The 26,653-nt window shown below is 38.8% G+C and overlaps 2 protein-coding genes across 2 annotated transcripts; both read right to left on the bottom strand.

Annotated features, from left to right (window-relative positions):
- Positions 1–560: 560 nt before the first annotated feature.
- On the bottom strand, positions 561–15,267 carry LOC136239396 (uncharacterized). The gene is made up of 4 exons (XM_066030129.1): positions 15,171–15,267; positions 4,908–5,204; positions 2,815–4,167; positions 561–1,072 (listed from the first exon to the last, which is right to left on the bottom strand). The coding sequence occupies exons 1-4, from the start codon at positions 15,253–15,255 to the stop codon at positions 612–614; spliced, it is 2,196 nt and encodes a 731-aa protein (XP_065886201.1). The 5' UTR covers positions 15,256–15,267; the 3' UTR covers positions 561–611.
- A 3,441-nt stretch (positions 15,268–18,708) lies between these two features.
- LOC136238767 (uncharacterized) lies at positions 18,709–21,078 on the bottom strand. The gene has a single exon (XM_066029355.1). The coding sequence runs from the start codon at positions 21,061–21,063 to the stop codon at positions 18,826–18,828; it is 2,238 nt and encodes a 745-aa protein (XP_065885427.1). The 5' UTR covers positions 21,064–21,078; the 3' UTR covers positions 18,709–18,825.
- Between the last annotated feature and the right edge of the window lie 5,575 nt (positions 21,079–26,653).

Raw genomic sequence — 26,653 nt, 5'->3', positions numbered from 1 at the left:
AGGATGCTTGAGCACTTATAACATTACATATAAAATTTTACTGGTACAAAACATGAAATCTTTTTCAAGAGGACAATGATCATGGTTTGGTCAGGTGTGTTGATACTTTTTGGGCAGGTGTGTTGATATCTTCATACTTTGCTAGCATTGTGCTTGATGCTTATAAAAGATGCTTAAAATTATGCCAGAATAATAAGCTGATGCCTAGATAACAAAACTGGCAGATTCAGCATGAAGTGTTTGGGGTAAACCACACTTTGAAGTAATACAGTGATTAATGCATGCATGGCAGCATGAGACACCATATACATACCATGTACAGGGACTATAGCTTCAGATTTGTAAGGTCATGAGACATTCTCCCACAGCTCTCTTGTGATTAAAAAAAATGTATTTCAGAGACAGAACAGTTGATAAATATCTATCATTGCATCCCACTGTGAAATTAAGCGTACCATAACTACCATTGACCTTTTATTGAAGACATTTATCTGCTGACTTTGGTCTCAGCTTGCCCCTCTACCCCTGGCAACTACTTCATGTAACCTAAAAGCACTTTCTGTTGCAATTATTGTATATACTAGTCTACCACTGCACATGATGCTAAATAGTCAATTTACAATTGTTTTCTTATACAATATGTCCAGTAGGTTCCAGTATTGTAATCCAGATTCATATACTGCTGTACTTATAACTGCAACTGTAGCTCTTGATCCATTTGTGTCCAACCATTTTTTGAGCATTTGCACTGCCTGCTCTGCTGTTGATTCCCTGTAGTCTCTCCTGATAGCATATATGTCAGTCTCACTGACCTCCAGCATTCTACCAAGGAACTCCCAGTCTGCTGCCAAGTTTGCTGCAAGTGTCATGAGCAGCGTCTGGTGGGACGGAAGTGATTCGATTGGTGTTGTATTATTCTTGAGATGAGAGTAAGTAACATAAGGATATGTTTTGTCAGACATTGTACTACAGCTGGCTTCTGACTGGATTGTGAATGATCTTTGTTGTGGTATTACTTCATATCTTTTAGTAGGGATTGATGTCACCTGTTGATTGCCATGACATTGAGCAACTGTCAACAATAAAAACATGACGGTCATACAAAAAATCATATAATTATATAGCAGTAACTAAATTTCTACTGTATGGTGTCTATTAATCCTCATATATCCTATGTATGTACAGTAGTTTGTACAGTAAAAACACTATGCATGGACTGTGTCGTTCAGACTTGAAGCAAACAAATTTCAGTTACTTAATGCTGCCTCTTCCTTCCCTTGGACAAACCACTTCAGTGTTTCAGTGCTAAACAGCTATAGGTGTTAAAGTCGATTTTAGTACAAGGTTCATAAGTACATACCATATGTGACTGTCTCTGGGTAAACCGGTCTTATTGCCTCTCTATACAAGTATTGAGAAATGCTGATTTAAATATTCATAGTCAGAGCCAAATTAAAGCCCATGGTCTGGCTGGTCTGGCATTGGCTGGACACTTTTTAGCCACTTAAATTGGAAAAAAATACTAATGGTGTATGATTACCTAACAGATACTAAATTTAGTACTGAGCATTAGTAATGATATACGAGATACTTTAATAGAGCAGTCATCACAATATACTCTAATAGAACAGTCACCGTTATACTCTAATAGAGCATTCAGTATAGAATATCAATGTGTATTATACTGGTTGGTCTAAGCTATTACATCAATATTAATTGTCTTCAAAATATATTACTTTCCAATGAGCCATCTACATAGCATTGCATAATAGGCTAACTGATAATGCATGTCATGCATTAGCAATTACAATCAAACTTTGGAAAAATTGCTTCTGTATCTCAAAAGAATTAAACTCACTTTGGATCATGAAAATAAAATTAGCTACTAAAATTGGTATACAGCAACACAAAAATTCTTAGTTTAAAAACAAAAGGCAGAAAGAGACTGTGTATGTAAAATAACTTCCAGACAGAACATGTATTTTCAAACATTTTCCCAGGTAGCATGCCCCAGACTTCCCTAGCTTAGCTGTAGCTAGTACATGCAAATCAGAATCGCATGAAAGTAGATAACCTCTTATTTAAATTAAATATCACATCAGATTAATAAAACGTGGTGATAGTGTACATGACTATGACCTCCATTGCAATCCATGAATGGCGTGACCACTCAAAATCTCTGGGCTATAGTCCTGTTTATAGTGTCCAATGGTTAAAGCTACGTGTACCAAATTTTCACGTGTTTTACACCATTCCTTACCTTCCAGAGCATCTACTGTACAAGTAGCCAACATCTGCCATTGGTTTTTATCTTGATAGGTGGTGGGCATGAGTGATTTTTCAAAAAATTATGAGGTAGGAATGAATTAAGCCCAGTTATGGCCCATTCAGGGATCAGAACTGGCTAAAGTTTTTACAGTGTAGGTCTATTTTCAACACCACAGAGCTGTACAGGCACATACAGCCACCCTTAGGGTCCCAGGCCACTCATACAGCTTGCTAATGGGGTTCAGTAAAGCAACCAGCACAAAAGCAGACCACTCAAGCCTGGGTGATTTTGACAGTGAAATTTGATAGTGTATTCACGTAGCCCCTATGAAAGTGAATGTTAGATAAGTCAATTAATCAACTTTTTATCATCAAACTTTTCATCAAAGTTCCCTGCCAGTTGTACAGTACAATAGGGAGGCTAAGGTTTAAACATATTGCTTGTCTGTAAAAAGGCTCACTTAGAAACTGGGGTACAGTGTGAGATAAATAAACATAAAATGCCTCCCTTATAATTATAATGCATAAAGTCTGTACTAAACTTACATTTACTTCTTTTAGGACGCAGGCGAAGTACTTCTCCAACAGGTGGTTTTTCTATTCTGTTCTGGCCAGTCAGTAATGTATAGAGACTAGCAAAACCTTCATCTTCAAGATTGAGACGTTGTGAAGAGATACAGTAACATGTGGATCCTCGCATGGACAACGGAATGTACTTTGTAACCTTTTGGGAATCAAGGAACACTGCCCTAAAGGCAATATCTTTTTGATCACTCATCAAATTATAAATGGAAACTTTCTTTATTCTACTATTAAAATTTGGTGTTATTATGCACAGAACCACATTGGAACGCAAGATCTCATCCTCGTACCAAATGGACCAGTTCTCAACAGTTCCAGGATCTTTCTCAAACAGATCAATAGAAACGTCAACTCCAATTTCTACCAGAAATGTTGCTAATGACTCTACAGCTTGAATAAGATTGCTGTCGTCAGATGCATAGTGTAAGATGAATACTTTCTTTCCTTTCAGTTTATCAGGTTGTTGAATAATAGGACCACTGTCATGATACTGTATACTAGTGTGTTGTGGATATGGCCAATTGGTAGGGGGGGTTTGGTTAATAGTAGGACCTGTGTTATGAAAATATTCCTGGTGTGTAAGTGAGGAGTACTGAAACATAGCTTGTGTAGAGGGATATCCCCTTCCACTGTCTTGGTAACCCAAGGTTTTTTGAGGTTCTGTGGATACAGTTTTCATGTTTATAGGATTTTGCTGCTGGTGCTGAGAATGCATCCTACTGGTATGGCTCCTTGTTGCATATGCAGGAGTGTGACCGTGATACTCAGATAGTGGAGGAACAGGTTGTTGTCGTGAAACATTTGCAGAAGGAAGGTTGGTCATGGAAGCTCCCAAATGTTCACTTGTATTAGTCATATGACCTTGTTCATTCACATTGGGTAGCTGAATCAGCTGTGGTGAAGCTGGCATGATTTCATTCCCATTGTGACTTGGTTGATGAATACTTACATCAGGATCTTTGTTATCACGATTAACTATATTTGTATGGTCACCATCATGATGTGGTCTGCTTGAGGAGGAGTTGGTCACATTTAGGTCTCCATATTGCAACATTAATGGGTGCTGTAGCATAGCCTCTGTCAAGTGATTATTGGTAATATTATTTTCCTTGACTTGAGATTGACATGAAACTGGTATACTGTCAGATATAGCATCTTCATTTGTGTTCTGGATTTTACTGAGCTTTGTCTTATTAGTGTCTTTGTCACAGTTTTCCAACTGCAAATCAGAACTTGATAATTTATAGTTTTTCTTAGTATAGCTATTTTTACTGCTATCAGTATTTGTAACAACATCATCCTCAATTTCAGATTCAGCTATTAAGAAACAGAGAAACTCAACATAAGCAACGTAACTGCACATTTTGAGCAGTCAAATATTCTAATAGAGTATTCACTCTGCCACTGTGCCTTATCTACTAAAGCCACACCCTTGGTTAGCATATTAATACGATTTTCATAACCTAGAAGCAGTGGCAGAGGAAGTCGTTGATATGAGGCTGACAGAATATGGGAGTAGAGGGTTTGAAATTTGTGCTCCCTATAGTCACACTATCTTAAAAGGCAGTTTTGGAATAGTTTTTAGGCATATAAGATAAGAAAAAGTTTGGTACAGTGATAAGATGAAAATTAAACATTTCTTTACACATATAATAGCTACTTCTATAATTACTGATAATTATATTTTGTTAAAGCATTGACTAGTCTGTTAAGGTATAGTATTATAATAGAGAGGCATTCATGCATATAGTTATGATTCCACAACCAAAGTATTTCTTAGTTGGTTTAGCCACATTGAATATTTAATTGTAATTCAACTTCAATGCTTTAAATACACTGAATTAAGTTGTTGGAATGTAAATGCATAATATATAACAAACACTGAATTTCAAAGCAAAGATGAAAAGTATACAAAAAGTGAAGCCCCCTTTTCGTTTACTCAGATCATTAGTGATATGTAAGTACCAGTGCCTCTTTGCAAACGTATTTACCATAAGCACCTTATTTTGAACATTTCATGACATTGTAGATCAGTGTATGTAGTTAAGTGTTCTTACAGGTCTTGTCCATGTTCAACTTGTGCTCAATCTGATCAGCTAGATGATTTAACTCCACACACGGACTTCGGAGAGCATCTAGTAACTGGTTCCAACTAGCACCTGGAGTCTTATCTAACCACTTACGAAACACACACTTGCAACATTCCCTGACATTTTGTGGGTGATCTTCTTTAATAATATCCAACACACTTTCACTGGGAGGATCCAATAATTGCACACCAAGATCTTTCCATTTGACTGCAGCTTGTAGTACTACATGATTGTATAGGTCTTTCGGAGTGGGCCGGTCTTTTCCTACACAGAATGGGCTTTTGTATGAACATTGACAATAATATACCAACATGTGTGTCATGATAACATTTCTATGCAAATGTCAGAGGAAATCACATTTTAAGCTGTGTTTACATTTTACGTGACAAAAAATAAACTGGTTATGATATTATTGCATTCAAATGCAGCATAGCTTTTGTGACTGGCTCTGGACAACCACTTGTATTGACCATAACAGCAAGTTTGATGTTTCACCATAGCAAAGTTACATGAGGGTTATTCCATGTCAAATCACCAAGAAATTGTAGGGTCACCTTTCGGATATTGACGAAATTTAGTGTGTTTGTAGTACCTATGGTGTTCATCACCCATACCAATTTTTAGCCTCATACACCACATAGTTTCTGATTTATGACCACAAATATCTTGAATATTTCATGAAAAATTGGTCCGTCTTGAGTTACAAAATCAACTGTAGCTCACCACTGTGTTACTATTTTGAAATAAAGTTTTCAGCGATTAAAGAATGTTAATTGATCTCTCAAGTAATCCATAAACTATGGGATATCAATTTAATTAAGGTTCAAAAAGGCTCCATTAAAAACTTTAATCCTTAATATTTCAAAAAGTACTGCTTTAAATTCTTTGAATTTTATAATAAATAATAATTAGGTTATGGTCTATTGTTGGTAAAATTTTTGTGGTGGGGCCACAAAGGGTTCAAGAGATATAATTAAATATGTTGTGATAGGTAGTGAAATTTTGTAGTCTATTATTGCTATATGGGAGTGTACACCTCTAATAACCACTCCTGATAAGGCCATGCCAACTTTGTCTTACACAATGAAGGCATCCAAGTACAGTACAACCTGAATTAGTGACCACCTGTATTGAAAGACCACCTTTGTACTGCAATTTATTTAGTTGTATAGTTTTCAAATGCAACCAACTTATATAGCTTGCAAAGGCAGTACAATGACCAGCTAATGACACCACGTCAGCTGTTCAATTGAGCATGTAACAACATACCTGCTGCTTACATTAGGTATTGTAACAATGAAGTTTATTTGAGACAACAGGGACGTTGCTTTCAACTATCACGTACAATCCATGGTACGAGAAAACCGCACTCTTTTGTGCCAAGCAGAGTGGGAATAAAATTTTAGTCATAATCTGATATTTTCAGGAAAGAGAAAGTTGCTCTAGTAAAAAATGAAGCTTCACCAGAATCAATTGCTGGATTTGTCACTTGTTGACATGAAGAGAATCGGTGGTTAGCTTGTGTGCTTGAAGTTTGCAGTGGCACTAAGGAAGTGAAGCTGACGTTATTGCATCCACATGGTCCATCAAACTCATTCAAGTACTCAGAGCCCCAGAATATCCACACTATATCAATGGATGACATTCTAACTCTTGTAGACCCAAGGATAAGAAGTGGTTGTGTGTACTCTGACAAAAAAGAAATGGCTTTTGCTACCAAACAGCTTTATACTGTATCACCACAGTAATAAACTTGTCTTAAACTTGTCTTTATCACAACCTGTTTATATATGCATACAATTAACTTGCAGTTGAATCTGAGTCTTGTGTGTCTGCAAACCTAAATCAGCAGAACGGGCTTCAAGGTGTGCAATACTGCATGGGATATCTACTATAATACCGCAAACACCGCTAGCTACCTATCTCATAATCCCATAGAGACCCCACGCTGAAACTTTTGCAACTAATCGGTGAATGTCTGACAAGTATCCACAAAAATTCTAATCAGCACTTTTTGGTAGAGCAAAGGTCAAAGATTAGGAGACATGGTTAATTATCAACTTCATCAAATTAAACTGTTAAATATACCAAACGAAAGCTTTTTCTTTGAGCTTTAAAATGGTACAATTCATTTTAAGTTATGATGCTTTGAATGATCACAAGTACAGCAAAAATAGAATACTAAATAAGCCATTTCTGGGAAGCCATACAAGCAATGGGTGGAGGGACACATGACCACTTTGGATACCCACACACCAATTTCATCCAATTCTGAGGGAGTCTTGTGCAAAACTTGGGGGAACTGATATGGAATTACTCATACAGTAAATCCAACTAAATAAATTGCAGCAAAAAGGTAGTCTTTTAATACAGGTGGTCACTAATACAGGTTGCACTGTACTTGGACACCTTCATTGTGTAAGACAAAGTTGGCATGGCCTTATCAGGAGTGGTTATTAGAGGTGTACACTCCCATATAGCAATAATAGACTACAAAATTCCACTACCTATCACAACATATTTAATTATATCTCTTGAACCCTTTGTGGCCCCACCACAAAAAGTTTACCAACAATAGACTATAACCTACTTATTATTTACTGTAAAATTCAAAGAATTTGAAGCAGCACTTTTTGAAATATTAAGGATTAAAGTGTTTAATGGAGCCTTTTTGAACCTTAATTAAATTGATATCCCATAGTTTATGGATTACTTGAGAGATCAATTAACAGTCTTTAATCACTGAAAATTTTATTTCAAAATAGTAACACAGTGGTGAGCTACAGCTGATTTTGTAACTCAAGACGGACCAATTTTTCATGAAATATTCAAAATCTAATCCAAAACAGCCAAGCTGTAAAAAAAGTGTGCGGCCCTCAGAAAGGCTATGGTGAAAAAAGATGTGAAATCCAAGGTGGCGGCCAAGAAATGGCTGTGATGGTAGGTTAATGGTAAAAATTTTAATAATGACAATTCAGGTAAATTTTGTGAAGCGGCACAAAAATTCACCTGAATTGTCGTTATTAAAATTTTTACCATTAACCTACCATCACAGCCATTTCTTGGCCGCCACCTTGGATTTCACATCTTTTTTCACCATAGCCTTTCTGAGGGCCGCACACTTTTTTTACAGCTTGGCTGTTTTGGATTAGATTTCATTTCTTTTTGTATTTGTATACCCCAAAGCCAGCCTATGGCCAGCTTTGGGACTTTTTAAACCTATGTTTTTTTTTTCTTTACTACAGGACGAAGAATAGATGAAGTAGATGTACGTACTTTAAATATTTTATCAGTAGATGTACAATTATATATATAATACATATGTGACCGGATTTGCGAAAAGGGGCCTTCCACACATCCAATTTGCCAACTTTGACAATTGATAACTTCAGATTGGAAAGAGCTATTGCCTTGAAATTTGGGCAGTGATGATTTCTTTGCAGCTGAACTCTCTACATGATGGTTTCTTTGTAGCTGAACTCTCTACAAGGTAGCTGATCTCTTTACAAGGAGATTTGTTTGTAGCTGAACTCTCTACAAGGTAACTTCTTCTAGCTGATCTCTCTACAGGGTGATTTGTTCATAGCTGAATTCTGTACAGGTGATTTGTTTGCAGCTGAGCTCTTTACAAAATGGTTTCTTTGTAGCTGAACTCTCTACAAAGTAACTTCTTCTAACTGATCTTTCTACAGGGTGATTTGTTTGTAGCTGAACTATCTACAAGGTAATTTCTTCTAGCTGATCTCTCTACAGGGTGATTTGTTTGTAGCTGAATTCTGTACAGGTGATTTGTTTGCAGCTGAGCTCTTTACAGAATGGTTTCTTTGTAGCTGAACTCTATACAAGGTAACTTTTCTAGCTGATGTCTCTACAAGGTGGCTAGTTTGTAGCTGAACTCTCTACATGGTGGTTTCTTTGTAACTGAACTTTCTACAAGGTGACTTCTTCTAGCTGATCTTTCAACAGGTGATTTGTTTGTAGCTTCACTCTCTACAAGGTAACTTCTTCTAGCTGATCTCTCTACAGGGAGATTTGTTTGTAGCTGAACTCTCTACAGGTGATTTGTTTGTAGCTGAATTCTGTACAGGTGATTTGTTTGCAGCTGAGCTCTTTACAGAATGGTTTCTTAGTAGCTGAACTCTCTAAAAGGTAACTTCTTCTAACTGATCTTTCTACAGGGTGATTTGTTTGTAGCTGAACTATCTACAAGGTAACATCTTCTAGCTGATCACTGTACAGGGTGATTTGTTTGAAGCTGAATTCTGTACAGGTGATTTGTTTGCAGCTGAGCTCTTTACAGAATGGTTTCTTTGTAGCTGAACTTTCTACAAGGTAATTTCTTCTAGCTGATCTCTCTACAGGGAGATTTGTTTGTAGCTGAACTCTCTACAAGGTAACTTTTCTAGCTGATGTCTCTACAAGTTGGTTAGTTTGTAGCTGAACTCTCTACATGGTGGTTTCTTTGTAACTGAACTTTCTACAAGGTGACTTCTTCTATCTGATCTTTCAATAGGATGATTTGTTTGTAGCTTCACTCTCTACAAGGTAACTTCTTCTAGCTGATCTCTCTACAGGGAGATTTGTTTGAAGCTGAACTTTCTAAATGATGGTTTCTTTGTAGCTGAACTCTCTACAAGGTAATGTCTTCTAGCTGATCTCTCTACAGGGAGATTTGTTTGTAGCCGAACTATCTACAAGGTAACTTCTTCTAGCTGATCTCTCTACAGGGAGATTTGTTTGTAGCTGAACTCTCTACAGGTGATTTGTTTGAAGCTGAACTTTCTAAATGATGGTTTCTTTGTAGCTGAACTCTCTACAAGGTAATTTCTTCTAGCTGATCTCTCTACAGGGAGATTTGTTTGTAACTGAACTATCTACAAGGCAACTTCTTCTAGCTGATCTCTCTACAGGATGATTTGTTCGTAGCTGAATTCTGTATAGGTGATTTGTTTGCAGCTGAGCTCTTTACAGAATGGTTTCTTTGTAGCTGAACTCTCTAAAAGGTAACTTCTTATAACTGATCTTTCTACAGGGCAATTTGTTTCTGGCAGAATTTTCTACAGGGTGATTTCTTTGCAGCTGAACTTTCTACATGGTGGTTTCTTTGTAGCTGAACTCTCTACAAAGTAATTTCTTCTAGCTGATCTCTCTACAGGGAGATCTGTTTGTAGCTGAACTATCTACAAGGTAACTTCTTCTAACTGATCTTTCTACAGGGCAATTTGCTTGTGGCAGAATTTTATACAGGGTGATTTCTTTGCAGCTGAACTCTCTACATGGTGGTTTCTTTGTAGCTGAACTCTCTACAAAGTAATTTCTTCTAGCTGATCTCTCTACAGGGTGATTTGTTTGTAGCTGAATTCTGTACAGGTGATTTGTTTGCAGCTGAGCTCTTTACAGAATGGTTTCTTTGTAGCTGAACTCTCTACAAGGTAACTTCTTCTAACTGATCTTTCTACAGGGCACTTTGTTCGTGGCAGAATTTTATACATGGTGATTTCTTTGCAGCTGAACTCTCTACATGGTGGTTTCTTTATAGCTGAACTCTCTACAAGGTAACTTCTTCTAGCTGATCTCTCTACAGGGTGATTTGTTTGTAGCTGAACGATCTACAAGGTAACTTCTTCTAGCTGATCTCTCTACAGGGTGATTTGTTTGTAGCTGAATTCTGTACAGGTGATTTGTTTGCAGCTGAGCTCTTTACAAAATGGTTTCTTTGTAGCTGAACTCTCTACAAGGTAACTTCTTCTAGCTGATCTCTCTACAAGGTGACTAGTATGTAGCTGAACTCTCTACATGGTGGTTTCTTTGTAACTGAACTTTCTACAAGGTGACTTCTTCTAGCTGATCTTTCTACAGGGTGATTTGTTTGTAGCTGAACTCTCTACAAGGTAACTTCTTCTAGATGATCTCTCTACAGGGAGATTTGTTTGTAGCTAAACTCTCTACAGGTGATTTGTTTGAAGCTGAACTCTCTAAATGATGGTTTCTTTGTAGCTGAACTCTCTACAAGTAAACTTCTTCTAGCTGATCTCTCTACAGGGTGATTTGCTTGTAGCTGAACTATCTACAAGATAACTTCGTCTAGCTGATCTCTCTACATGGTGATTTGTTTGTAGCTGAATTCTGTATAGGTGATTTGTTTGCAGCTGAGCTCTTTAAATAATGGTTTCTTTGTAGCTGAACTCTCTCAAGGTAACTTCTTCTAGCTGATGTCTTTACAGGGTCACTAGTTTGTAGCTGAATTCTCTACATGGTGGTTTCTTTGTAACTGAACTCTCTACAAGGTAACTTTTTCTAGCTGATCTTTCTACAGGGTGATTTATTTGTAGCTGAATTCTGTACAGGTGATTTGTTTGCAGCTGAGCTCTTTAAAGAATGGTTTCTTTGTAGCTGAACTCTCTACAAGGTAACTTCTTCTAGCTGATCTCTCTATACAGGGAGATTTGTTTGTAGCTGAACTCTCTACATGATGGTTTCTTTGTAGCTGAACTCTCTACAAGGTAACTTCTTCTAGCTAATCTCTCTACAGGGAGATTTGTTTGTAGCTGAACTCTCTACATGATGGTTTCTTTGTAGCTGAACTCTCTGCAAGGTAACTTCTTCTATTGATCTCTCCACAGGGCGATTTGTTTGTAGCTGAACTCTCTACATGGTGGTTTCTTTGTAGCTGAATTCTACAAGGTGATCCCTTTCCATAGTTGCATGAACTCCCTACAAGGTAACTTCTTCTAGCTGATCTCTCTACAGAGTGACTTGTGTGTAGCTGATCTCTATACAGGTTTCTTGTTTCTAGCTGATCTCTTGAATTCTTTTCAGGGTGACTGCTCTATTAGGATGACTGCTCTATTAGAGTATCTCGATCTCGCACTTGCTGCACCAAGTTGGATTTCGTGTTATAACTCCGTGGCTTTAAGTCTGATTCTTCTACACCATTGATGAGCCTTTCTAAGATGATTATTCCATCTGTACAACGATTTTCAAAGCATTACCCCAAGTGGTTTATCTGGTAGGCGTGGCAAGTAGTCGTTTTTTTTATTAGCTAATCTCGATTGCGTAATTGTTACACACTGTTGGTTTTTTCGTTGTATCTTCCTGTTTTTTAGCTCGATTTCTTTCAAACCACAAAAGGTTTGAGGTTCAATAGTTAACCTATTCACCCACCGATTTTCAGCTTCTTCCCATACGCGGTTTACCCTGTAGGCGTGACAACATATTGGTGTTATTTTTCGTGAATAATCGCTCATAACTCTTTGCCTGTTTATCGTATTCCAGCCAAAGTTGGTACAGAGATGCGCCTTTATATCCCCCTTCTGTGTGCCAAATTTCAAGGCGATCGGATATGGCGTTCGCGTTTTATAGCAGTTTTTGTAAGTGTGCGACAAGAAAAAGAAAAATAAGAAGAAAAAAAAACGAAGAAACTGAGCCAATTTTTGAAGTCGCATATCTCGGGAACGCGCGAAGCGATTTCGCTCAAATTTGGAATGTGGAGTGCTGCAGGTGGAGGGAATGTCCACAGCAAAAATCGTCTTGTTTCATCAAGGAAGCACAGAGCTACGGAGGTGCGAAAATTGCGTTTTCTTTCTTCCTGTCAATATACTCACGGGTGTTACGCGCCGGCTTCTTGGGCCGCACGACACACTACCGTGTGTCTTGATATTTGCAGTTATAAATCAGAAACTATGTGGTGTATGAGGCTAAAAATTGGTATGGATGATGAGCACCATAGGTACTACAAACACACCAAGTTTCATCAAAATCCAAGAGGTGACCCTACAATTTCTCGGTGATTAGACATGGAATGACCCATGAATACACTGTCAAACTTCACAGTCTACATATACAAGCTAGCAGTCTGGGGCCTTGATGGAGCTCTGACCAACCTGGGAATGGCTGTATGTGACTGTACAGCTCTGTTCTTATCTTGAGTGATAAACCGCTTGTAAGAATAATAGTCCATCTTGCCCTCTCTTAAACTTGACCTGGAACTTCTTGAAGTATGCTTCATTTTTTAGTATTGTATAAAGACTGCACTGTAAAATTCCTTTCAATGTATATAGCCAGTTTAAGCCCTATGTGCACTCTTACCTAATTCATCCTCTTTTATTTTACAAACAAATCCTTTGCCTTCCTCAACACCACTTCTATTGGAGCTCAGACCATGAGAAAAATTGTAGGAAATTTAGCTGTTCGCTACATGTACAGTGAATGCTCTGGAAGATCAATTGTCAAAAAATACGTGAAAATTTGGTGCTGTACACATACCTAGACTCAACCACTGAAAAACTATACTTATAACTAGTGTTTCTTGATAAGCACAGGATAAGATCAGTTTTCCCAGAGACAGTCACATTTATTATATCCATTGAAATGCTTTATTGTAACATCATACAGCTGCCAGTGTAAGCAAATTGCTTGTGTACGTAAAATTATTGCAGATGCAGCACTAAGGGCAAGTTGCCTGTTTAGGTATACATGGCAAACTACTTTTCAAGTTCATATCCAGATCTAATGGTTTAACCAGACTATCCTATCTTTCCTTTAGTAAGCTCTTAAATGCAGCAGTAAATTAAGGTAGTTAATACAGCTCAAATCCAACGTTGTCTCCTGATAGTGCAAGCAATTAAAATACTCCCTAATTAAAGGGCGCGGCACCTGTTTCACTAGCAAGTATTCATCCCATTTCGTTTGGGAAGAATACTCACGGGTGAAAAGGGTGCCCTACCCCTTAATTAGTGAGTTTATTAATTGCTCACACTCTTGCGAGACAATGTTGCATTTGAGCGGTACTGTATTAGTAGTCAGTGTTATCAAGAGTTAATAATATTGCAAGTACCAAATTATGTTAGGCCAAATAAGAGAAAATTGTTACATGAAAAAGTACTCATAACAGAAAAAAGGTTGCATCCAAAAATATCAATTAAAAAATGAAGTATGGTTCTAGCAATAAAAAGCAGTGAAACAAGAGATAATTAGTAGCTATGAGGGATGGCAATGTAGCCATGTGGGAAAATCCCTAAATTGGCATGTTTCACTATCTTTTCAATGCCAAAGTAAGCCAGATTGCTACACTGCCAATAAGTATAGGGATTTTCCCTTATAGCTACCATCATCTCTTGTTTCACTGCTTTTCATTTCTGGAACCCTACTTCATTTTTAAATTATTGTACTGGTTTATTTAGAGCATATAGCTATAAAATATACGTGTGGCTGTATTAGAGTATGCTATAGAGTAGATTAAACAATAGAGGTTTATTTTCTATGGATTGTTGAGAATTGCTGCCTCAGCACTAATTATTATAGATGTGGTGGGTTGTTCTGATCATTTAAGGGAGTCCCAACACCTGCTAGCACTAAGATTGTTTATTATGGCAGTCTAATTAGTATGACATAGGACCTCGCATAGGACTTAGGGATCATCATCAGTGTTGGCCACGCCCACCAACCTTTGTCGTTGACACAGCGACACTTGCTAGTTCAGTTGGCACTGGAAAGTCACGCAGCGTACCTAGTCTGGCATAGGCCAGATCATTTTTGCTGTCATTAACTGTACAAATCCTTTGTTCGTCCCATATTAGAATATGGAAATATTATATGGGGTCCACAGTTCATACTCGATCAGCAGTCAGTTGAAAAAATTCAAAGAAGAGCTACCAAGTTAGTGAGCGAAATTAAAGACTTGCAATATGTTGACAGATTAAACCACCTAAACTTACCATCTCTCAGATATCGACGTCGTAGAGGGGACTTAATTTACACATACAGACTATTTCATAACATGCTGGACATGGATAGCTCATCTTTATTTACCCTTCGATCATCTTCTATAACAAGAGGTCATGATTTAAAGATCTATAAACCACACGCTACCTGCTTGCCACGCCGTCACTTTTATTCAGTAAGAATTATAAATGATTGGAATGGACTCCCATATGACTCAGTTAATGTTCATTCAACCAATTTGTTTAAGACACACCTAGATAGATTTTATTATGATTACCAGTATGATATTGTATAGTTATTTTTGTAGTAGTTTGATTGTATAGATCAGGTTTTTACAGGCTTTGCCTCCTTACCTGTACCCCCAATAATAATAATAATAATAATAATTAAATAGGGGGAAGGTGAGGGAAAAGGGAACGGCTGTCACTGACCACATGAGGCTCAAATACAGTCTGAGGTATGGCCGTAGGTATGTGTATGTGTGTGCATATAACACTTAAGTTATACCTGTAGCATCGATCGCTCCTCGCTTAGCCCTCCTGCTAGTAAACTTTGCTGCCATCGCTGCAATTTTTTTTTCAATTAATGACATACGATAAAACAATACCTATTAAATAAACATCTTAAATATGGGCCTCAGCGACCTGCACAGCAATCGGTGCCTCAGCAATGGGACAGCGCAAACTGGACCTGGCACCGCGAATGCACATAATTGCATACCTCAACAAAGAGAAGCTTAATTTACATCTCAGCCATCCCATCACTATTCCATAAGAAAGACCATGCTTTGCACTCAAAAGGTTGGCCAATCTCTTATAAAACTGAGTAGCAGCATCACCCATTCCACCAGTAATAGTAAAAATTAAGGGTTGTCTGCTGATCTACAGAGAATCATGGCACTGTCTAGTGAGAAGGGGGCTTCATCTTGGCTTTCAGCTTTGCCTGTTGACGAGCACGGCTTTGCTTTGCATAAGGGCGCTTTTCATGATGCACTTTGCTTGCGCTATGGGTGGCTTCCATCTGGTTTGCCTACACAGTGAGTTCAGGCCCGTAGCCAGGGATTTTGAAAGGGGGGTTCTTTTTGACCAAAAGTGGACCTTTACTTGCATGATGATTAATAAAGGTACTGAGACTGGGTGTGCTTCTGGGGTCTGGGGGCATGCCCCCCCAGAAAATTTTTGAAAATTGGAGTCTGGAGATTGAAACTGGTGGCATTTTCTGACTATTTTCTATATATAACTTATACTGCATATGGCTAACTATATTACAATATATATTATTATAATAATAATAGTCATAAAGGAGTAGTTATAGCCACAATACGTACTTCAAATTTCATAGAAATAATAAATACTCAGTTTGTGGTAAGGGATTCTCTGTGGATCAAGCTATGAATTGTCCCACTGGTGGTTATCCCACCCTTAGGCATAATGAATTAAGGGATTTTACTGCTGATGCCCTATCAGAAGTGTGTTCTGTGTGTGTGTTGAACTTTCATTACAGACCCTTTCAGGTGAAACACTCACATACTCAACAGCAATTGCTGAGGATGGGGCTCGTTTAGACGTCTCAGCTGATGGGTTCTGGGGTGGCCAACACCAGAGGATTTTTATTGATGTCAAGGTTTTCAACCCAACTGCTTCATTGTACCACACCACTCCAGTGTCTTCACTGTATCGGCGATTTGAGAAGGAGAAATGCAGAAAATGTGAACAAAGGATTAGAGAAGTTGAGATGGGCTCTTTTGTACTGTTAGTGCTTTCCACATTTGGTGGAATGAGTGGGTGTACTAATGTTGTTTACAAACGTCTGGCCTATTTGCTGTCTTTGAAAAGGGGTGTTCCTTACAGTAGTGTTATGGCCTGGCTACGCTGTCACCTTAGTTTTTCGCTGCTGCGTTCAGCAATTGCTTGTCTCGGGGGAGCACGCTCCCACAGTGGCTGCCCGGCTAGCCATAGGGCTCTTGACCTTGCTCTGATAGAAGGTCAGGTGCCTTTCCCTTAATCCAATAAATTTTTTAGTCTTTCTTTTGGCTAGCACTTCAACATCTAGTGCTAGGGGTGGTGGCAAGGGGTGCTGGATACCCCGGGAAATTAAATTTTTTTTTTTTTAATTAAGGGAGTAAATGAGGCATTCTCTACTTCATGAACCCGTTGTTGGTATTCACGTCTCTTTTCCTTGTCATGACATCGGTATACAGAGTGTAGGGGTTGATTTGAGGGTGTACTAGGGTTACAAATTCTGACATCAAAGTATGACCTCTCAAATCATCCTCCCCAAAAACCATTAGCTGCAATGTCAAGCCTTGTGTTATCATCACGATTAGCTGTTTTGTATTGAAGGGTCTCACCAGAAAGAGGCTGAAGGTGGGGTTCAATGACAACATTGTTACAGACCTCGGAAAGTAAATTGGCAGTTAGATCACACACTTCATTATGTCTCAGAGAAGGAAACCCACCCTTTGAACAAGACAGAGCATGTTCTATGGTAAAAGAGTGACCACAGGCACAGGAAGTAGGGCAGGCAAATGGTAGCCAATGATAGCGAAGCGCAATTGCATCACGAAAAGTAGTTTTATGAAGCACAAAATTATGCAACTTCAATGGAAGACAAGAGAGCCAATTCGATGTACCCTTCTCCTAAGCCAACATGACTGAGGAACGCATGCTAGGAGCAAGTTCATCGAACAAATGATTGGCAGATTGAAGTTGCTCTTGATGGCTCCTAGAGTGAAACATGGATCGCAACTGAACCTGTGCATCTAGACAGTCACCTAGTTGATGTACCTGAGAGATAATCAAGCCTATGAGACCAGCATTTACTTCTACAGAGCAGGAACGCTGCTGTGACACAACAATCAAAGGATGAAATACACCAAGGCCTCCTAGCCGCACAGGCAAGGCAAACAGCCATTGCCACAATACCAACAGTATAATAATAATAATAATAAAGTAGTGTCATGGTGTGACCATCTTGCTAAAAAATTTTGTGGATGCATGGTGAATGGTAGCTCTAATATGAAATCTGTGCCAATGCTCAATCAAAGTAGCAAAGACTGAATGAGTTGATTGATGAAACAAGCAGCTCTTCTGGCTTTTGAGATGGCCAGCATTAGTACACAACGTGATCACAGTCAAGGGAAGATTTACTGCCAGCAAAGAAAAGAGGCCTACTGGTTGGCACCGACATCTAATACAGTGTGCAAAAACGCAGCATGCAATGTGGAACATGCTTTATTTTATGGAGATCTAGGGGTATACACCAACAGGAATTTAATTTTAGAGATAACAATTCTGGCTGATTAATAAGCATGCATATAGTGCTATATATAGAGTACTATAGTATGCATTTGAGACACTTTATGATAATCAATCCCCAGCTAGTTGTTACAGAAGGTGAGTTTGAAAGTCGAATTTTAAGGGTAACTGGTGGTTACCCCAAACATTAAGAAATGGCTTTTAAACACTTAAAATGCAACAACTGTGACCAGTATTGTGGCAACTGATCGAAACTACCAACACAATAAACCTACATAAATTCGACCATTAAAAGGTTTATGATTAATACTTGTGTGGGCGTGATAAGGAATGCTAAGGAGTGCAAAAATAAATTTATAAGCATGTATACACATTATTTGCAAACAGAAAATCAGTCTGGGTAGGAGGAGAATAATCTCAAACCACAAATATTTTTGGGAAGCTGTGATACACAGCTCCTTTATTTTCTTTTATTAACAGCACAAATGCTGAAGATCTGTAGGACATGTGGTCCTACTGCTGTAAAGCTATAGAGTTGTCTTTGACACTGGTATTTAAATATAAAAGGTTCCATAGTTCATTACACACAGATACTGGCCCAAAAACACTAGTTTCGTAAAAGTAATTTCTGAAGAATCTGTGACTGCTCTATTAGAGTATCTCAAATTACTGATGCAATCGACTCACAATGACAGCTATAAAAATCTTAGGGGGCTAAGTCCTTCCCCCAATAATTTTTTCACAGGGGCTACAGCCCACCTTCTCAGCCTCCCCTGAATATACATCTCTCACTATACCGATCATTTGGCACACAAAATATTACAAAGTAATTAACAGTAGCAAAAATACAAAAAGATATATAAAAATCATTAGGAGTAGAAAAATAGAAAATACACACTATACAATTACATAATGACACACTTAAATCTGTGCTTGCGTCGCCTGGGCATAACTGTAGTTCTGGTTGTAGGTTGTGAAGACATGGAATTAACCCCTGGAGAACTCGGCGGTAAATGTTGGAAACAATTTGAATCAACATTATCAGGGTTAGACTCTAAAGGTTCTAAAGGTCTCACTGGTGGCACAAATGGTACCTCTGGTCTACTAGAAGGCAAAGTAACATTTAATTCTTGGTTATCACAGTTAAGTGGAAATATAGTTCCACAAGTTGGACATTTTGTCTCACTAGGTCTTCTGCTGCTGTACTGGTCATCGTCCAAATGGTCAGGGTAATGACTTGGTGTATGACTAGCTGAATGATGTGGAAGTGATGTAACTGAAGTTCTGGGCAGTGATAATTGTTGGAAACATTGACGACCATAAGTAGAGTCTGTGCAAAATGGTGGCAAGTACTCTGAACAGTCTGAATCACTACTCCAAGAATCAGCTGGTTCTGCAATGTCTGACGTAAGTGATAAGTCACTTGAATGTCTACAATGAAACATAGTGAACTCAGATAGTCTACTGGAACACATTAATGAATATGAAGCTCTAAATGAAGAATAATGACTCATATTAGATCTACCATCATAAACATCAAACTGACTATTACTTAAATGGTCATGATAATGTAACCTTTGTACACTACCTGAATACTGTGTACCCAAATGGGATAGAGACGTGCTTGATATAGAATGTACTGAATCTTTGCAGTAGAAGGACTGAGGCACGCAAGTAAACCCAGAAGGACACGGTAGACACTCAGACAAGTCAGAATCACTACTTTCAAGGGAAGGCTTTATTGGGAGTACATATGGTGGAGGATCTCTATAAGGAGGAGGTGCTAACTCTGTTGCTTGTCTATAGGAATAAATAGCACCTAATGATGAATGCTGAGACTTACTAATCCTTCTATCGTCATATGGATCACATTGATAGTTGTCTGGATAGCCTTGAAGAATTCTTGTGCCTGAAAGTTTCTCAGCAAACAATGTTTGTTTGAACTGCATAATGTTCGACTGTTGCACTTCCTTCAACCTGCTGACATGGAGTGACTCACTGGTGACTGGTGCATGCGTCCCTCTATCTATGAATCCTGGAGTAGTTGACCCTCTCCACAAGCCATACTCTGGACCATTAATATGGTAGCCAACACTGTTTACAGCAACAAGTTCATCATCAGATGAATCTGAGCTACTTACTCTGAAAAGTCTGTAATTATCCACATCAATATCTGCATCTGCTTCTTTGCCACCTTCTGAACCAAACATGTGTGTAGAATCTTGGGAAGAATTGTTTGTTAACAAGTTAGCATCATAAAATACTTTGAGTTGCTCTTGAGTAGATGGATGACACTCCTGCCTTTTCTGATGACAAGGCAACACAACCATCTCTCCAAGTTCAGGTTTCATAGTTCTGTTCTGCCCAGTCAGAAATGCATAGAGACTAGCAAACTCCTCATCCTCGAAATTTAGATGCTGAGAAGAGATGCAGTAGCACGTAGAACCTCGCATTGAAGGGGGAACATGATCCATCTGCTTAGGAGTATCTAAGAAGACAGCTCTGACGGCTGTATTGGAATCATTCATCAAGTTGTACACAGACTGACCTATCACGTGGTTACCCCCAGTTAGCTTGTCGTAAAAATGTTCTGTGATTATGCACAGTACTACCTCAGATGCTCTGATGTTTTCTTCATACCACATTGGCCAACTACTAGGAGGATTATCATGCTCAAAAAGATCAATGGTGACATCTACATGAAATTTCCTCAAGCACATAGCCAGTTGCAAAATTGGGTTTGTATCACCATTTACAAAATGTAAAATAAACACTGTCTTTGACGTACTTCCTTGACAAGCTTCTTCCTGCGTGCTCTCATAATACCCATTGTCATCGAATGCTTCTATGGGAGCCTCGGTACATTGGCCTTCAGTCTCTGGATAATTGTGACAAGAAGAAGTGTCTCTAGAAGAATTTTGGTAAGCACTTTGAGGAAAGTTCACGCTCAGATTGATCGGCTGAGAAGAATCACTTTTAAGTACACAATACCATTTAGGAGCATAAGGAGCGTCGATTAAAAACGTTTCCTCTTCGTTTACTCCTGTACTGTATTCTCGCTTCGCCATCATCAATGTCCTCAACAGTGAGTCAGCACTACCATAGATGGCACTATATGTTATATAGAGATATTCCATCTCCATAGCGACGAAACCCGACGGCCATATTGTTGTGTAGGTGTACGGGTTTAGTGTTGGTGTACTCGGTATTGTTTTGGTTTTATCGCGGTTTATTTATTTGTTTAAGCGAAGGATAGTGAATTGTGCGATAGTGAACTGGATATTGTTACTTCCTGTTATAGATGCCTAGATTTAATACACCTCCGGTCCACAGCAATGGTAACTGGGAACAGAGCAGAACCTGTCCCTTATGCAGAGACTCTACAAGATCAGTGACAGAAGAAGATATCTAGAAAAGACAAAAGACATAGGTGATCCTTATGCTTATTCGACACACGATCTGAGTGCTGAAAACTTGCCACCCGTTAGAACTACTGACATCTTCAACTAGTCTCGCGTGGCCAGACCGCTTTTTTCCGTATGTTGGGTGGGGAAAAAAGGGTCTGGTGCAACTCCAATAGCTGTTTACTTCTGAGCCGTCCCCACATTCCGGGGACGCTAATTGAATAACATTGGTCACAAAGGAGGTGCCATGACGTCAGTAAAACTATAAAGTATTCCTACACTCCTGCTCCGGTTGTGAGTCTTGTTACACGATGAGGATTAACTTTTAAGACGCTTTAAAAGAGACATCGGAGCAAATTAAGATTCGTTTAAAGGATAAACAGATCTCTAGTTAACTTACTGACGTCATGGCACCTCCTTTGTGACCAATGTTATTCAATAGACTCTTTCCAAAACCACGCCCTCTTTAAAATAACTATGGTAACCGATCGGCCGCCATTTTGAATGGGGCCAGTGCAAATAATCTCGATTGCGTTGCGTAGAAATTCGGTGTTGACAGCAGCCCGAACAGAGCAGTTTTGTTGAACAACAGACAATGGAACTCTTCGAGGTTACAGAATTAGTGTTTCTGGTCAGAGACAGGTGGTTATCAGGACTGAGCAGGGCGTAAAACATCGACAGCACTAATTTCATTGTCTCCTGGTATCTCTCGCCTTGTGTACTAGTACAAGTGGGTACTGTTAGCATCTGTGAGCTCAGCTGCTGCTACAATCACAAGTTGTCAAATGCAGTATAGCCACTGAAGAATATTGGTATATACCTCTTGGATTATTCAGGCAAATAAATCAAGCATAAGCAAGGAATAGTCAGAATTTGATCACCTGGGAGTTCCTTGTTTTTACAGTACGATTGTATTAATTTCATTGATGAGACCACCATATCTAAATCAAGCTACAGGAGAATATTTGACCTGGCAGTTTCAATATCTATCTCTTCCAGAAGAATATTCTTGGACAAGGATTGCTCCAAATGGAATCTTGACACTATTGCTAAATTATTTTTTGTAATTGTTATTCCTTGCCACACCCACTCATTGGGTACAACCCCATCTGTGGCAGTCTGTCTGAGGACACACCTTACGTTATATTGTATCACATGGTTTTCATCAATAATAATGATGGTTTCTCTCTTTCTGACATTTTGTAAGTATATGGTACATGCTTACTATGATCCACTGAGTCAACACATTCAATGACTGAGCATAGAAGATGCATCTTTGAGAACATCTGATTATTGCATAGTGCTGCATGGTACATCAGCCCACATAGTATCCAGGAATACTTGGCAGATGTACATGTCAGTAGCACAAGCAGTGATATTACAACAGCACAATCCATTGTGCCATCCCATGTATCATTTCAGTACTATTGTTTAAATTACAATACATCAACTCACATGAATAATAATACAATTAGTTCATCATACCTCACCACATACACACATGATTTTGATCATACACATATACCACAGTAGCCACCCTACAATGTCTTGTTTCGTATCAAACTTGACCAATGTGTTATCCTCAGATAAGTGTGGGCGTGAGGAGTACATACTCACCACACCAGGGGGCAGCTATGTTTTACTTTGAAGAAGTGAGTTCTTCTGACTCAGTTTGTTGCTTTCCTGACTTCTTCAGCTTCAGTACAACAATTTCAACATTTTCACATAGCACTAGTAGTGAGGCACAGTACATTGTCAATGTGTACCAGTAGTCACAGTATGTAATAGATGGTAGCTCTCCGTAAGCTGTATTTTACACCAGCTCACAATAAGTTTTATTTACTTCGGCATGTCAAATTGTATTGCAGTCACAGGTGAATGGGCAGTGCTGTCTCTCAATTCTGTACTGGAAATTCACACCCTGTTTGTTTTCTGTTATGTGCAATGGCTCAGATTACACACACCAAGGCTACCTCGCACATACCATACAAGGCGGGTCATTTATTCGCCCACTAATAATCCAAGAGGTATACACCAATATTCTTCAGTGGCTATACTGCATTTGACAACTTGTGATTGTAGCAGCAGCTGAGCTCACAGATGCTAACAGTACCCACTTGTACTAGTACACAAGGCGAGAGATACCAGGAGACAATGAAATTAGTGCTGTCGATGTTTTACGCCCTGCTCAGCCCTCATAACCACCTGTCTCTGACCAGAAACACTAATTCTGTAACCTCGAAGAGTTCCATAGTCTGTTGTTCATCAAAACTGCTCTGTTCGGGCTGCTGTCAACACCGAATTTCTGCGCAACGCAATCGAGATTATTTGCACTGGCCCCATTCAAAATGGCGGCCGGTTGGTTACCATAGTTATTTTAAAGAGGGCGTGGTTTTGGAAAGAGTCTATTAGCGTCCCCGGAATGTAGGGACGGCTCAGAAGTAAACAGCTATTGGAGTTGCACCAGACCCTTTTTTCCCCACCCAATATACGGAAAAAAGCGGTCTGGCCACACGAGACTAATCTTCAACTATATGGTGTTAACGACCAGTTTCTGTACTGGGGAGAGATTCAAGGCTTACAAAAGTTTTGATTCTTTCAAATACTTCTTGAGTGGTTTTGTGAGTTCTGTAGCAGCCACTAGGAAAGCTGAAGATTATGTCGTTTTGGGAAAGGTGAAGTAGTTCATATAAAACTAATCTGTAGCATAACTAGCTAGCTAGCTATTACACAATGCATGTTTGATTAATATCACAGAGCTACAAATAGGTTGCTCTGTGATTCTTTGGCTGTTTTACTCTGCTATTGTATTATAGGTCAGACATTCGCAGAGAGCTAATGAACCTCCATTGAAGGTTTGGATTAGAACAGATCATGATGGAGTAGTGAAATGTGCACATTGTCAGTGCATAGCTGGCCTTGGTGAAATATGTTCACACATAGCTGCTGTTTTGTTTTATGTTGATGTTGTTTATCGCAACAAAACTTGAGGGGTATCACAGGGGGCGTCCATAAGAAATTGTCTTGCAGGTTGTTTTTCTTCACAGCGAACTGCTCATGCAATAGCTCTGTGAGCTCTCTCTTCTGCTTGCTTCTGAGTGGAACTATCAATAGAAAGTTTGTCATGGCCAAGGTTTGTTGACGGACTCCAGTCCTCATCCGTGGTGAACATTTCATATGCAGGTTCACCTAAAATCAATTAACATAGCTAGCTATACAATTATTAAATACGATTAGGATACACATTGTGTATGTATTCAAGACTACACAGCTAAACAACTAGCCTAATTATTTATATTTAGCCAAATTCGCCTATCATGCACATCATTTTGGTGCGTCACGTCATTATACTGATAAGTCCACTGTACTCTCTCTATAATCTATGACTGTACTGACCTTTCACAAAATGTTTCTCGCTAACCCAAACATTTTCTGCATCTTCAGGTAAATTTTCCCTAGAGATCGCTTTCAGCCAAGCCAATCTGCAGCTACTGGTGATAGCAAGCATTTGTATGCCCTTATCTGTCACCACCTTCGGGAATTTGAAAAATCGTACTTTATGTCCAGGAGATTGACTATGACATTCCACGATAGCACAATTAACCATCCTCCCCAGAATCCCTCTAAGTAACCGCGATAAAACCAAAACAAGACCGAGTACACCAACACTACACCCGTACACCTGCACAACAATATGGCCGTCGGGTTTCGTCGCTATGGAGATGGAATATCTCTATAGTCTGTCGGTGCCCGCCCCTTTGCAAAAAGTAAGGTCTTACTTTTTGCGAAGGGGTGGGCGCCGCCAGACTAAGATGGCACTACCTGTGGTTTGGCACATAACCGTTTTGTGGTCAACCACTTTTTCTGCATAACAATGATGATTGAGTGACCTTTATTTAAAAAGATTTGTTTACAGTGGAGTGGATATCTCGCTAGTCTGCTAGTATAACAGGTGACCTCAAGCTACCCCCTATATCTTACTTCATGGAAGGTATTATAAAACTCACCCTGTATCAAACACTAAAGTTGTTTGGCTATGCTAACTAACTGAGCAGTGAGTTAAATACTTAGAGTACTAAGTAGTCAGTATAGTGTACTGGTAGTTAGTTGTGTATGCCAAGTAGTATTTTCATCACATGAACTCTAAGTAGTGAGTGAGCCTTGAGCTAATAATGTATGGCATTGTTATCAGCAGGTGGTTACAAATCAACCAAGCTTACCAACCAATGCCATGAATTCATAAACTATAACATTACTGGTTATCTGCACATGGGACAATGTTGGGATTTGAACTTTGATTAGTACAAATGCCTGCTTTGTGCTGTTGCTTATACCGTATAGGTGAAGTGACATAGCCAACCCAGCCAGTTAGAACATTGACTTGGTAATTGCAGGTTCTAGGCTCAATGCCCCCGGCCCCCTCCAACTATAAGTTGCAGTTTCCTTGAGCAAGAGACCTACCTACTATGACTGTATAACTGGGACTTGGGGAAGCTAGTGTCACTTAGTGGCAGACGTGGGGCCAAGTACATGAGTACTTATACTTAAGTACACTTAAGTACAGATTTGAAAGTACTTGTACTTTACTTAAATACTTTCTTAATTTTCCCAATGTACTTGTACTTATACTCAAGTACTTTGCTAAGTACTTGTATGTACTTGAGTACTTAAAGTACTTGTATGTACTTGAGTACTTAAAGTACTTTTAAGTACTTGTAAGTACTGCAAACATTGTACGTAGTTTGTACACAGTGGGTGAAGGTGCAGTTTACAACTTTTTGCAATTCTTCTACTGCCTTCCCCAACCTTACTATGTACCACGTTGCCACGATTAATGATGTCATAGCATTCTGGCAAACAAAACAATGCTGCTATTCAAGTCAGTGAATTTTAAGAGTTTAAGAGAGAGAATGGTTGACAAAAACCAACCCCCTAGGCGCACTTACATACTACAATACACTGAATACAGCATATATTTTACTACAGCAAATGTACTTGTACTTTACTTAAGTACTCTCTTGATTGCTGCTGGAGTACTTGTACTTGGAAAATTCAAAAGTACTTGTACTTTACTTAAGTACTTTTAAATGTACTTGGCCCCATGTCTGCTTAGTGGTGTTGGGGTTATGAGTTCCACGGGCATTTACCGGTTGCTTGCAAAATGTAAAATAAATCAAGTGCACATTTCACTTGAGGAATTTCTGATGAAAATTTGTGTTCTGCCTATCATATAACAATCAGTATAATTATACATCACGTTTTGCTGGCAAACTGTTAACTAAAATCCTTGCCATATAGTTCAAGATATTTGTATCATGGGTCACGTGTT

This window comes from Dysidea avara, chromosome 11 (assembly GCF_963678975.1).
Source record: "Dysidea avara chromosome 11, odDysAvar1.4, whole genome shotgun sequence".
Lineage (NCBI taxonomy): Eukaryota > Metazoa > Porifera > Demospongiae > Dictyoceratida > Dysideidae > Dysidea > Dysidea avara.
Note: the sequence above shows the minus strand (reverse complement) of the source record. Positions and strands in the feature narration are given on the sequence as shown.

What these genes read in the sequence shown, in the direction of transcription:
- LOC136239396 (XM_066030129.1), bottom strand. Translation starts at nt 15,255, where the DNA reads ATGTCATTAATTGAAAAAAAAATTGCAGCGATGGCAGCAAAGTTTACT. An exon ending in GTTGAACATGGACAAGACCT is followed by an intron (nt 4,168 to 4,907) that starts GTAAGAACACTT and finishes GTTTCTTAATAG; the next exon opens with CTGAATCTGAAATTGAGGAT. An exon ending in GCGTCCTAAAAGAAGTAAAT is followed by an intron (nt 1,073 to 2,814) that starts GTAAGTTTAGTA and finishes TATTGTTGACAG; the next exon opens with TTGCTCAATGTCATGGCAAT.
- LOC136238767 (XM_066029355.1), bottom strand. Translation starts at nt 21,063, where the DNA reads ATGGAGATGGAATATCTCTATATAACATATAGTGCCATCTATGGTAGT.